The 13,529-nt window shown below is 42.4% G+C and overlaps 1 protein-coding gene across 26 annotated transcripts in view; it reads right to left on the minus strand.

The window, feature by feature from the left end:
- MYCBP2 (MYC binding protein 2) overlaps window positions 1-13,529 on the minus strand; it is a 418,792-nt gene that overhangs the window by 234,737 nt on the left and 170,526 nt on the right. For all 26 annotated transcript variants that reach the window (XM_043534235.1, XM_043534264.1, XM_043534248.1 and 23 more), the window contains 2 exons: window positions 3,324-3,458; window positions 3,154-3,237 (listed from right to left, as the gene is read on the minus strand). In XM_043534235.1, the coding sequence (XP_043390170.1) occupies window positions 3,154-3,237; window positions 3,324-3,458 (219 nt within the window). The remainder of the gene's footprint in view (window positions 1-3,153; window positions 3,238-3,323; window positions 3,459-13,529) is intronic.

Raw genomic sequence — 13,529 nt, forward strand, 5'->3', positions numbered from 1 at the left:
GGAAGTTGGTAGCCGTGCTGTATGACCAGAGCAATTAAGAAAAGGAGACCCATAGACATCTGACTTGATTACACCTCAATCTAGCCATCGAAAAGAACAAGTTACTGGCCAAACTCCCCCCATGTGAAGATAGTTTTGAAGAGCATATCAGCAAACAAAGATTTGGATGTCTTTGCACATAGGTAAACCAGATATTGGATCATCCTTGCAATATGGATGGAAAAACGTGGATGATGAACTACTTCCTGTATTCTTCAAGGGCCCAGTGATACCTTAGCTTCAAGATCCACTTTGTACCTGGACCCTTAAGGACAATCAAGTGTGCCTGTAGTCACAACAATCCTCCCTGCACAGAACTGTGTACATGTTAAGACAATGAAGACTGTGGTAACCCATGCACTCTCGACAGAATGCATAAAAATGATGAACAAGATGATAAATGATATTGACTAGAAATGTCACCTTCATTTCAATGATACCTGTACAAATTCATTATTAGATTTTGGTTTACTCTTTAGATTGTTATGATGCTTTGAGGTCACAAATAAATCCAATTTTATGTCTTGAAATAATACAGTCATTAAAACGAACAGAAACGAATGCAAATATTTTAACATGTTATGCTGTTGTTTATGTCCATTTCTATGGTAAAAGCACCACTTGACATTTCCACATCACATCTCACCCTCATTGAAAACAAAGTAAGTTTACAAATGATATGCATGTGTGCAGAGAGGGTACATATGTCAACCCAATCAGTGGTGTGCCCCTCATCCATATTACTGTACTTTAAAAAGTTGCTTTAAAAGTGCCTAAGCACCGGGACAGGTGCTTTTTTATTTCTGTACTGTAAAGCAAAATACAGAATTAATTGACATTGGAAATACAACTGTCAATTCTACTCTCTTGAAATAGCCTACAGGTATCCATCTGAATCTGAAACGGTCTCTCTTGAAACTACGCTGGAAATTTCTCTTTCCTGTAAGGACAGAGAGCAAGCTTCTCCAGTCTTGGCTTTCAGCCTTGATATTTTGTTGCTGTTGTTTTAGGCTTCCTAGACTTTTTTTTTTTTTTTTTTTTTTAAAGGTAGATCAATGTGTCTGAGGCTTAGCCTTTGACTTTTAGCCTCAGAAGAGAGAGAGTATCTGAATTGGGAGTGCGGGGGGGGGGGGGGGGGGGGCGGGAGTAAGTTTATTGAATGAATGGAATGAAATGGAAAAAAGCTGGGAAAGAGATGCAAGGCTTTCTGAAAGAGGAGATAACCAGGAAAACAACAGGTTAACAAAAGCTCTCCTGACTAGCAAGTTCACTTAATGGAGCATTTCATGTAGCATTTCAAAAGAGATAGTACTGGAGTAAGACAATATGCAGAGGAGTAGACTGAGGACTCTGAGGAGTCTCACAACAAGAAGGAAGGGAGATCTGGGGTCCCTTGAGTTTGAGAAAGGGGTCTTGGAAACCTCCAAGGCTACGTGAAGGGCTGGGCCTCAAAAGAGAAAGCCCAAAATTATGCAATTAGGAAGAGAAGAAAACATAACACAGGGAACACTTAAGAGAATATCAAAGAAACAAAATTATTCAGAGCTGCCTCAATATCTTTTTACAGGTTGACAGCCCTTCCCACCACTGTGAATCTAGAGTGGCAGCTGACCTCAGGGAATATATTACATCCTAAGAAAGTTAAACAAATGGAAAATTCTCTTTTGCAGAGGACAGTGCAGTGCATCGCTGATGAGACTAATTTAAAAAAAACTGTCTTTACTTCAGCGATATCTTTGTGAATTGCAAACTTTTCACTAGTTGCTAATCTTAAATGAACTATCTGAACATATATGTAAACTGAATCAGTCACATTCATTTGACCTTTCAGAGAATGAGAGAGAGATTAGAATCAAAGTAAAACAGTAGGCAAGATTCACACAGCCACAAGAACCCTAAGGGTACTTCTACAGTATGACTTATGTCGTTCAGGGGGGTGAACAAACCTCCTCACAAGAAACACAAGTTATGCCAACATAAGTGATAGTGTGCACAGCGCTATGATGGCAGGAGAGCTTCTCCTGCCGACACAGCTTCTGCCATTCGCGGAGGTGGCTTTATTATGCCAATGGGAGACCTCTCTCCCATCGGCATAGAGCGTCTTCTCTAGATGCACTGCAGCAGTGCAGCTGCATCAGTGCAGTTGCACTGCTGTACATGTAGACATGCCCTAAGCAAGATTTTGTAGCCCATATTTCATTTTTTTTATCCCTACCACACTTTAAGGTGTCAATTCACTCACACCAAGGAAATCCCCAAGTAACACTCTGATCTTAGCTAACGTTGTATGCGCAAAGTGAAAAGCAACATTCGATAAAACTCCCAATTAAGCAATATTTTCTGTCATGCATATTTACTGTTTGTTTAGTGGTAGCACTTAGAGGAACCAGTCTGAAAGACACTGAAAAAAAATCCAGAGTGGTTTACTGTTTGTGAGAGTGGGCTTTACTAACAACTCGTCATCTACTGGCCTTGGAATGTGTGCCAAGAAATCCAAGACTCTCAGAATCAAATGCAAAGTTTTATGATTGGGGCCTAAAATACTTACAGCTGAAGCTGTGAACCACAGAACAAAACGGTGGTAATACAATACAATGATAATAATGATAATGGTGATAATACAATACAAAAATACATAGTCAAGGCCTGTAAAGCACCATTTGAGTATTTTGTCTAAGAAGCACTGCAGTATGAAATTCTGTATGGTAGTTTTTGAGAAACAGCCTACAGCAATGAGCTGGCCAAATCATTCAGGATCTTCAATCTGTCACAAAAATGAACTATTTTTGGGATAAAACACCAGTATTCACAAAACTAGCAGCTAAACTAAGGATGAAATATTGCAAACACTTTAATTCAAAATCTCAATACTAACACACCACAACAACCTTTTAAAACCAGATGGAAATAACTTTTGGTATGACACATACCCTTCTTTATATCTTTTCAGCTATAACTTAATTTTCCCACAAGTTTTCAAACAACAGTTTCCTAACCCAGTAAAATAGCCCTATCATGCACGGTAGGATTATCTTTACAGTACTTCCGTTCAAAAAAACAACAAAAAAAAAGAACGATTCCACAACCTGACCCAAAAATGGATGAAAATATTACCTGTATAGTAACTGAGGGATCTGTCCTGCATTAACATCTGTACCATTATTTGATTTCTTGGAACTCTTAAACTGGAAAACAACGCTGAAAGAAAAAAAAAAAACTTTCATTCAAGTAATATTAGATACTCTATTTCATACAAATATATGAGACACACAAAAATAAATTACCCATCATCTGTTGTAATAGAAGCCTGTCCGTGAGATCCACAATCACTGCTTGGGCCTGACACTCGTGCCCAGGCTACATACCACCAGCCAGCTTGCAAGAGAACTGGTTCATCAAACATCATTGCGTATTTTTCTCTGAGAAGAAGCAAAGTTTAAAGAAAAAAAAAGTCTGAATTAATTTGCAAATTAAATTGTATGAAATTCATCAACTAGCTTGAAAAAAGACAATCCACAGTAAATATCCTAAACCCAAATGAACCAGAAGGATGATGACAATATGAAATATCTACCTATTTCCACTCTCAAGTTTACACTACTTTGCATCGTGCTGGCAGTGTGTGGAGTGTGGCTGTTTTGTTTCGTTTGTTTTTTTTTCCAGAAAGCCAGGACATCCAGTGATCCACTAAACTAAACTTGAAATTGTTCTTAAAACATAGCAGACTACAGATCAACTACAGATTTAAAATGCTGGCTAGGCTAATGAATGCAGTTAGTTTAACAAAACACAGAATATTAACATTTGCAGTAATGCGTAGTAAATAACCTGGTCAACGCAAATTTTTACTACAGCTTTACAGCATTTCAGGGAAACAGGTCTTTTTATAAAGAATTTCAGGATATCACACAAATTCTAAGGAATATGTTAATATAAATTCTAAGGAATATGTTAATATAAATATACTCACATGAAAGGAAATAAGAACTTTACATGGAAGGGTGTCAAAATACACAAATAGAGAATACACAGAAAATATGTACAAAGTAAAATCCTGAAATTCTTTGTAAACGAAGACCTGTTTCCCTGAAATGATTTCACATTGATTCTGATGATGGGATTAATAGTGAATACAGTGAACTTCAATAGGACTAGGATTTCACCAATAACTAATTAATTTTTTTAAAGTCATCTTCCAACCTTAGAAAATAACCTTAGAAATGTGAACTGAATGTAGCCCTGCTGCTGTGACAGTGGCAAGAGAGAAGCCGATACAAATTTGGGCCTGTAAGAGGACCTTTTTTCACTCTACCTCAGTTCAGCACGTGAGTGAGTGAAGAACTCCTGCAATGACACCTGTAGAATCCTTTGAATCCTCCTACCTTATGCATATACTGACTAAGGAATGATGATCAGCAGTTCCTCCAGGCGTCCCACTCTCCTGGACCAAGACATGGTTGTTCTTCATCTCCTGGCTAGCTGAGGCCAGATCGAGTATTTTGGCAATGTGAAGCTTGGCAGTGGTACTGCTCTAAAGCTGCCAACTGCACTCACCCAGTTCTGCAAGTCCACTCTCCAGGCACAGAGAGAACAGAAGATATTGGCTCCTTACCTGGCCCCTCCACAGATAAAGGAGAGGGACAGAACCCCCAGTCCCTCCACAATCTAGGGGATGGATGCAACGTTGCAAATGAAGCAGAGGTGAAACACCTGCTATGAAAGGAAGAACTGAGACCTGACTGGGGAAAGACACAAAGGAGCAACCACGTACTATGCGGTGGCCCAACAATGTGCAAAGAGTTGAGACAGCTACACAACTTTAAAGAGACATGACTGTATGGGAACAGTTTAGTGGAGCTGTGAAGAGAACTGATGAATTGGGTGAGGGGAAAGAGAAGGAAAACCGAACTGATAAATCTGATGATGGGGTTAATAGTGAGTGAATGAAGTTATGACTGAGTTGGGAATATTTTGGAATCAGTTCACGAACTGGTGATTGAGCAGGGACTGACTAAAGACAGCAGGTTGAAAAATGAATGGGGATGAGCCAGAGTACATGTGAATTAGTCATGAGGTATGAAGTAATGAATGAATGGCAGGTTAGTGTAGCTGTCTGATGTGAATGAGAAACAGATGTGACGTATGCATATCTCCAAGAGGTATGGTCCCTACCTATATACTATACGTGGGTATGCATGAGTGCCATGCGCCCACGTCCGGAAATTCTAACAAGCAATGTACTTTCGCCCTCACATGCACAGTCGTTCTCCTAGTGCTCCAGCCTAAGAGCTGAAGAAGCAGTGTGGGTCGATGCCTCTCCAGTTCCTCTTCTTACCACAAATCCAATAGGATCTGAAGCAGAGGGAAAGGAATATGGGTAGTGGAATACTAGTAGGGACGACACGTCTCGACTAGTTACTGTAAGGTAAGCAACCTCAATTTCTTCAAGTACAGGTCCCTCTGTGTATGCAACCCATCAGACTGGAGGTGGGTGCAAGGATGTTGTCAACAAAGATGTTGGAAGTACTGCTGTTCCCACTGCAGCATTGGCAGCAGAGGCCTGAACTAGTATGTGTAGTAGAAAGAGAGAGCCTGAAGCATGGGCCTGGTGCAAGGCCTGAGGCCTGAACCTAAGTCAGCATAAGTTATGCTATGAGCAACCGTCAGCCCCTGTCAAAAGCAGGTGCTTGCCTGCAAGCCAGCATCCAGTACACGAACTCAGCACCAGTACTGTTAGCATTGCTAAAACACAATGAATATGTAAACACATTCCAGCAGGGCAGCACAAGAACACACTAACCAAGCACACGATAAAATAGTTTGACAAAAGTGATGAATAGGGATATTTTATCTGAAACATCAAGAGAAAAGTACAAGGGGAGGTAACAAACAAGTAAGATGATACGTAAATTGCTTATCCCAGATTGTTTGTTTCAGTCTATAAATGTTCGGATACCTTGCTTTAACCCTTCATCTGACCTGGGGGCAGTCCCGCCACTGACTGAGCTGGTCCACTGTCACAGGCATACATGTGTTAGTGTACCTGTAACCACTGAAATAATCTAACACACCTGGGATACCAGAAAACTCTGAGGAAGACTGTGCCCAGGTAGAGAAACATTTCAGTTTAGCTCCATAGCAACTACTGGTTGAATCTTTCCTATTTTTTTTTATTAAGAATGGCTTGGACAGCTGTCGAGCAAGAGTATTCTAGATCTGATGTCCATTCAAACACCAAACCATGAAGTGAACTGGATCTCGATTGGGATGTCGGATTTTGATGCCTTCCTGAGCAAGGATATCTGGGAATGGACGGATCCTGATACGAGGACTGACTGACATTCCCAGAAGTGTCATTCCCTGGGAATGAAAATGGTCTGGGCCAGTTGGGTTCTAGGAGAATGACTCTAACCTTGTCTTGAAGGACCTCTCTCAAGATCTGTGGTAGCAGGGGAGTGGGCAGAAATGCATATCTGAATTGGTCTGTTGTCTATTACAGCAGGAAAACATTGCCCTGAGAGTCATGGCTCATAGCTGCTCTGGAACAATAGAGAAGCAGTTTCTTCTTTGTTTTGGGTGTGAAGAAATCCCACTGAGGTGCTCCCCACTGACCGAATATCTCGCTCAGGACAGAGCTGTGTATTTCCCACTCGTGGTCCGCAGAAATGTGTCTGTTCAGGTTTTGTCTGCTGCAGAATTTTGAATACCTGGAAGGTACGTGGCTTAGGTAGTGATGTGGTTTCTGATGCACCAATTCCAAAGCCTGAGTGCTTCTATGCAGAGGTGAAGGGTGTAGTTAGATGAGGCTAATATAAAGCAAAGTTAAGTTCTGAGCAAAAGGCAGGCCCTGTTCACAGAAGCTGGCAAAGTCTTGACCATTACTCTAGTTGCAGGCCTTAGGCCTCATACCGGGCCTCTGATACAAGGGTTTATGTTTCAGGGCCTCATCTAACTACAAAGGGATCTTGCTCTACCTCGCCTGTTAATATAAAAAGCCTTGTTCTGACATTACTTGGACATAGAGAGAATGAATGAAAGGGAGAACCCCCCTACGTGCCACACAGACCGCTCTCAGTTCCAGCAAGTTGATGTACTGTCTGGCCTTCTGTGGAGTCAGGTACCTTGCACAGTGTAGTTATTCACGTGAGCCCTCCAACCTTGGAGGAATGTGTATGGTAGCACTGCGTGTGGGAGTGCTGAAGAGGATGCCTATTCTCAATTGATCTGGGTTCGATTACCAAGTAAGAGAAGCAATGACCCTGGTGGGAACAACAGTCACTCTGGTGCCCATGTGGTCCTTGTCTGGTGAGATAGATAGAAGCCAGGCCTGTAGGCATTGTAGATGAAGCCTGGCGAATGGTGTCTCAAGTACGTGAGATCATGTGACTCGGGAGAAAGGCACACTGACCATAGTCTTTGACAGATAATCCGTGCTATCAGATTTCTCATTAAAACTGAAATCTTTCTGTGGGAAGGAAAGCTCTTGCTGAAAGGGAATCCAGCGTGGCTCTGGAGGTTAAAATGGACTTCTACTTGTTCACACAGACACCCATGGCTGCTAGAAGATGGAGTGGGAACAAAGTCACTGATCTGTCCCCATGGCCGGAACAACCTACTAGGATCCAGTTGCCCAATTAGAAGAAAACTGTAACTTTGACATCTGATCTGGGCTGCCACCACAGAGAAAACTTTAGTGAATACTCTGGGTGCTTTTGCCAATCCAAAAAGAAGGGCTTTCAACTGGAGGTGTTCCTGACCTATCATGAACCAAAAGAACTTTCTGGGGGACAGATGACTATCTACATGAAAACAGGTGTCCTTCATATTGAGAGCCACAAACCATATTCCCTCCTGTAGGAATACTGATATTAGTGTAACCATCCTGAATTTCAACTTTTGAATAAAGATGTTGCATTTATGAAGGTCCCAAATGGGTCTCCATCCTGTGTCTTTTTGGGGGGGAATTAAGAAACAAGGGGAATAAAAGCCTCTCCCCATGATTCTGAGATGGCACTCCCTCTATTGCCCTTCGTTGGAAAAGAGTCTGCCTCTTGTTGAAGAATCTCTTCATGAAAGTCGTCCCCAAAGAGGGGCCGGGAAGGAAGTTTGTGGGGAAGGGCAGGAGAGAAATTTAATGGCATAACCTTGATAGATAATTTCTAAAACCCAACTGTCTGTGGTGACAGAGTCCCAATTGTGGGGAAAAAAGTGAGAGGTGGCCCCCAAAGATAAGCGGGGAAGAAATGGGTGTCATCAGTAATGGCTGGCAGTTCTCAACAGAAGCATCAAAAAGAGTCCTGGGCAGGTGGCTAAGAATGGGTAATGTCATGGCCTCAGAGGGAACTGAAAATTGAGACCTCTGACTTCTCTGTCATTTATGAGGAGGCTCAACTGGACACTGAAGACAGAATATTTGTGGAGGAGGCAGCCTGGTTCATACACCTGCCTGTGTTTTTTTCTCTTCAGGGTCAGAGTACAAATTCCCAGGGAGTAGAGTCTTTCAATGAATGTAAGGCCTCATCCATCTTCTTGTTAAACAAATCTGACTCGTCAAAAGGTAGGTCACCATACCGTGTTCTGGAGCTCTGTGGGGAACCCTGAAGAGTGAAGCCAAGACTTAGGCTTCATAACTATGCCAGTGGCTATACTTCTAGATGATGTATCTGCTGCATACAGAGTAGCTTGTAAGGATATTTTTTCCACTGACTTGGCTTCCTTGATGAAGCATTGAAACTGAACTCTACCCTCAGGGGAATCGTGTCCTTAAAGTCCACCAGCCTGGAGTAACTGTTAAAATTGTATTTCGTTAATGAGGCCTGAAAGGTAGCAATACAGAATTGGGGGCTTGCAGAGGAAAAAAAAACCCTCTCTTCCCAAAAGGTCCAACCTCTTTGAGCCCTTGTCAGCTGGGGTGGTCTTCTGATGTTGTGACCTTGGTCTCTTCTTGAAGAATCCCACGCACTGCTACAGACAAGGGACTGAGCGGCTAGGCAACAGTTCTGCAGAAAAGGACCTAGGGGTTACAGTGGACGAGAAGCTGGATATGAGTCAACAGTGTGCCCTTGTTGCCAAGAAGGCCAATGGCATTTTGGGATGTACACGTAGGGGCACTGCCAAAAGATAGAGGGATGTGATCATTCCCCTCTATTCGACATTGGTGAGGCCTCATCTGGAGTACTGTGTCCAGTTTTGGGCCCCACACTACAAGAAGGATGTGGAAAAATTGGAAAGAGTCCAGAGGAGGGCAACAAAAATGATTAGGGAACTGGAACACATGACTTATGAGGAGAGGCTGAGGGAACTGCGATTGTTTAGTCTGCAGAAGAGAAGAATGAGGGGGGATGTGATAGCTGCTTTCAACTACCTGAAAGGGGGTTCCAAAGAGGATGGATCTAGACTGTTCTCAGTGGTAGCAGATGACAGAACAAGGAGTAATGGTCTGAAGGTGCAGTGGGGGAGATTTAGGTTGGATATTAGGAAAAACTTTTTCACTAGGAGGGTGGTGAAATACTGGAATGCGTTACCTAGGGAGGTGGTGGAATCTCCTTGCTTAGAAGTTATTAAGGTCAAGCTTTACAAAGCCCTGGTTGGGATGATTTAGTTGGGGATTGGTCCTGCTTTGAGCAGGGGGTTGGACTAGATGACCTCCTGAGGTCCCTTCCAACCCTGATATTCTATGATTCTATGCCTGCTTATACCATCAAGGAGGGCTCCAGGATGGCCTCAGTAACAGGGCACACACAGGCTGCAAAGTTGGAGGTCCTGAACCACCTCTCATGGGATCTCAGGTTCACTGGCTATACTCTGCAGCAGCTCCTAGTACTGTCTATGGAGGAGTGGTGGAGATAGTGAGGATAGAGTAACTGCTTCATCCAAAAACGAGGATCAGATTCCAGTCAGTATCTGCGGACTTGGATCAACATCTTCCACCTCGTACTCTGACAGATGCTAAGCAGGTGAGCTATGGCGTGACTCAAAGATGGATCCAGGGCATCTGCCATACAGGTCCCATGGGGGCCAGTAGGCTAAAGGAGGAGTTAATCGTCTCAGGAGGACCATGGGGAAAGCATAATTGCAAGAAGGGAGTCCATATTTCCTTGATTGTGTCAGGACTGCGACTAGCTGGAACGTATGATTTGTCCGAGTCTTAAAATTGCTCTCTCCCTATTAGGGGGGCAGCCAGTACGAGATCTGCCCAAGGGCTGGAGAAGAGATGTCTCCTGTGTCATCAGTTTCATCCTCTGGTGTGAAATGGCCCTACGGAGGATGGGCCAAGAAGAGAGGGGACTGAGAGTAAGGAAGGAAGATATCCTCCGGTGAAGTATAAATGTCCATATGTCTTGGTGTTTGGGGCATTCTGATGAATGGGACCAATGGTTCCAATGTGTCCTAAGAGTTCACAGTTGGGTGGTTCTTCAAAGGAAGGGCCTGGTACTACACAGGAGTCAGGTCCTGGACTGATATGGGTATGTCTACACAGCAACTAGACATCTTGCCAGCCAATTCGGGCTCGTGGGGCTCAGACTGTTTTACTGCTGTGTAGACTTCCAGGCTCTGGATGGAGCCTGGGCTCTAGAACCCTGTGAGGTGGGAGGGCCCCAGAACCTGGGCTCCAGCCTGAGCCCGGAAGTCTACATAGCAATGAAACTGCCCCATAGCCAGAGTCAGCTGGCATGGGCCAGCCACAGGTTTTTCTTTGCTATGTAGACATATCCTTAGAGCCACTGGATGTCAATGCCTGAGGGTTTTCAGAGGTCCCAAGCTCTTAAGATCCATGAGCAAAGGCTTACCCAACCTGGATGGGATCAAGAAGTGATGTTATCTTTAATGAACAGACTTGGACAGGGATCTGTCCTTGTGATCATGAGAGTAAAGCCTACTCTCCAGGGAAGCCCTAAATCAGGAGTCCTTGGGCTTAGCAGCAGTAGCCTCCACTCCCAAGCTTGTTCTTGGAGCGGCACTGCTTAACTGATTAGGGGTATGGAGCTTCCATATGAGGAGAGATTAATAAGACTGGGACTTTTCAGCTTGGCGAAGAGATAACTGAGGGGGGATATGATAGAGGTCTACAAAATCACGACTGGTATGGAGAAAGTAAACAAGGAAGTGTTATTTACTCCTTCTCATAACACAAGAACTAGGGGTTACCAAACGAAATTAACAGACAGAAGGTTTAAAACAAACAAAAAAGTATGTTTTCACACAACACACGGTCAATCTTGGGACTTTTTGCCAGAGGATGTTGTGAAGGCAAGACCATAACAGGGTTCAAAAAAGAACTAGATAAATTCATGGAGGGAGGATAGGTTCATCAATGGCTATTAACCAGGATGGGCAGAGATGGTGTCCCTAGCCTCTGTTTGCCAGAATCTGGGAATGAGCGACAAGAAATGGATCAGATGATGACTACCTGCTCTTATTCCCTCTTATGCACATGGCACTGGCCACTGTCGGAAGACAGGATACTGGGCTAGATGGACCATTGGTCTGACCCAGTATGGCTGTTATGTTCTCAGGACTCTGGGCATAGTCCCCGGTATGGGGAAAGAACTATACCATAAAAGCTAACAAGACTCAGTACAACTATTTATAACATCTATTTAACACATTATAGACAGAAATCTGTGAACATAGGGATTCTGACTCAGGCCACGCAGCGTAAGAAGAAACTGGAGAGGCATCAGTCCCCCACTCCTCTCATGCCCTTGGTCTGGAGCACAAGCAGAACTACTGCATATGTGTGGGTCAAGGGACACAGCTTGTTAGAATTTCCAGACTTGGACCCATGATGCGCATGCAAACCCACACCTGTAATACACATAGGGACCAGCACTTGAAAAAGAACCTGGACCTCAATCAACTCATCAGTTGCTTGAGTGTATCTAACAGGAAACTGGGGACCTAGGACTCAGTAGTAGGGGAGATAGTATTGTGTGAACTAACGCTTATGTTAAGTGTGATAGAAAATTTTGCTTGGAGAGCTAAATCTGAATTAAACAGCGTAGGGCTGTAGGAGTTTCTTTTTTTATTATTCTAAATCTTTAAGGAAAGTTCCTAGACTATAAAGAAGGGGGAGTTACTTGCAATAGATTTTCTTTGAAAATATACATCTTGAATGGATTAACAAGCCTTGGAGGAACTCCCATATATGTACATTTAAGCAGCTGCACTCAACAAGGAGCAACTAATAGTGCCTCCATGAAATATTCATGATGTCACACATTCCTTTCAAACGGGAAGTGAAAATACTCCCAAAGTAGCCAATTTGTTGAATAACGTTTAGAAAAACCAAGTCTGTTGAGAGGGTGGAACAGGTGAGTGGTAAGCAAGAACGTGCTTCTCTAAAAAATATTTACAAATGAGAATTTATAAACCAACTCTTAAAATACTAATCATAATGCATGCCCTGTCACAAATCTAAAAAAAACTAAGATATTATTAAAATTAAAATTTAACAGTTTGCAAAAGATAGTAAGAAACAAACAGGATGACTATTATTTGAACTGTATGATTTGGATATTTTCAAATATATGGAGAAATAAGATACCTCTGAAAAATGCTGAGAGAGCGAGAGAGACACCTCCAGAAATAAAATTTTAGAAGGCAGGACAGTTTGAGCAACTCTAACACAGAAAAAGATTCTGTGACTCTGTTGAGCCAAATTTGGTTTCTTGTCTGAAGGATGAATCAAAGCAACAATATCTTGGTAAAAGTGTGCAAAGACCATGTGGAAGTTCAGCAAATCTAATTAACGGACATAGGTTAGAAAGCTAGCTACTCTAACTGACTTGGAATGACATTCAAGTTCTAGGTAACTGTATTAAACGGTAAGAAAGGTAGTCAGCCAGTTATTTAGACACGATTACCCATGAAAAAAGCAAAACCTACTGAATCAATATCAAAAGAAACAGAAAACTGGGTGTGCTTTCTAATAGCTTCAACAGACCCCAGAGAAAAGCCTAGGAACCTTTTCACATTACATTTACAGGAAAAAAACTTCACAACGGGCAGGACGGTTAAGTGAAAAATATTGGCAGGATAACTGTTCATAGTAGGACAGTCACTACATTTGGAAAGTATTTAGGAATTAGTAGCTCCCCTCTTATTTGAAGAATATAATGTAAGATTAATTATCTTTTAGACAATCTCATTATCTTGATTTGATACTATTACTACCCAGTGACTGTTTTGTTTTTTAAAAAAATGGGAAGTGGATTGTTTTTAAATCCATTACGTATTTCAATAACCCAATGACAAGCTTTAGCAAAGAATCTTGCCTATATTCAGAAAGTTCATGAAAGGCCAAAGCAGCTGCAAATGAACTTTAAGTTGTTTTTCATTCACACGGACAATAATTAAGGCAGTCAAAGCAGTTTTTTGTGGATCACTTTCTATTTGCAAATTATATGCCCTCCTGGTTACACCCCTTTTCAGTATCTAAGTACAATTTCTGTTCAAAGGGAGGCTGAAGATATCACTAGGTAACTGAG

The sequence above is a fragment of the Chelonia mydas genome, chromosome 1 (genome assembly GCF_015237465.2).
Source record: "Chelonia mydas isolate rCheMyd1 chromosome 1, rCheMyd1.pri.v2, whole genome shotgun sequence".
In the NCBI taxonomy this organism is placed as follows: Eukaryota; Metazoa; Chordata; order Testudines; family Cheloniidae; genus Chelonia; species Chelonia mydas.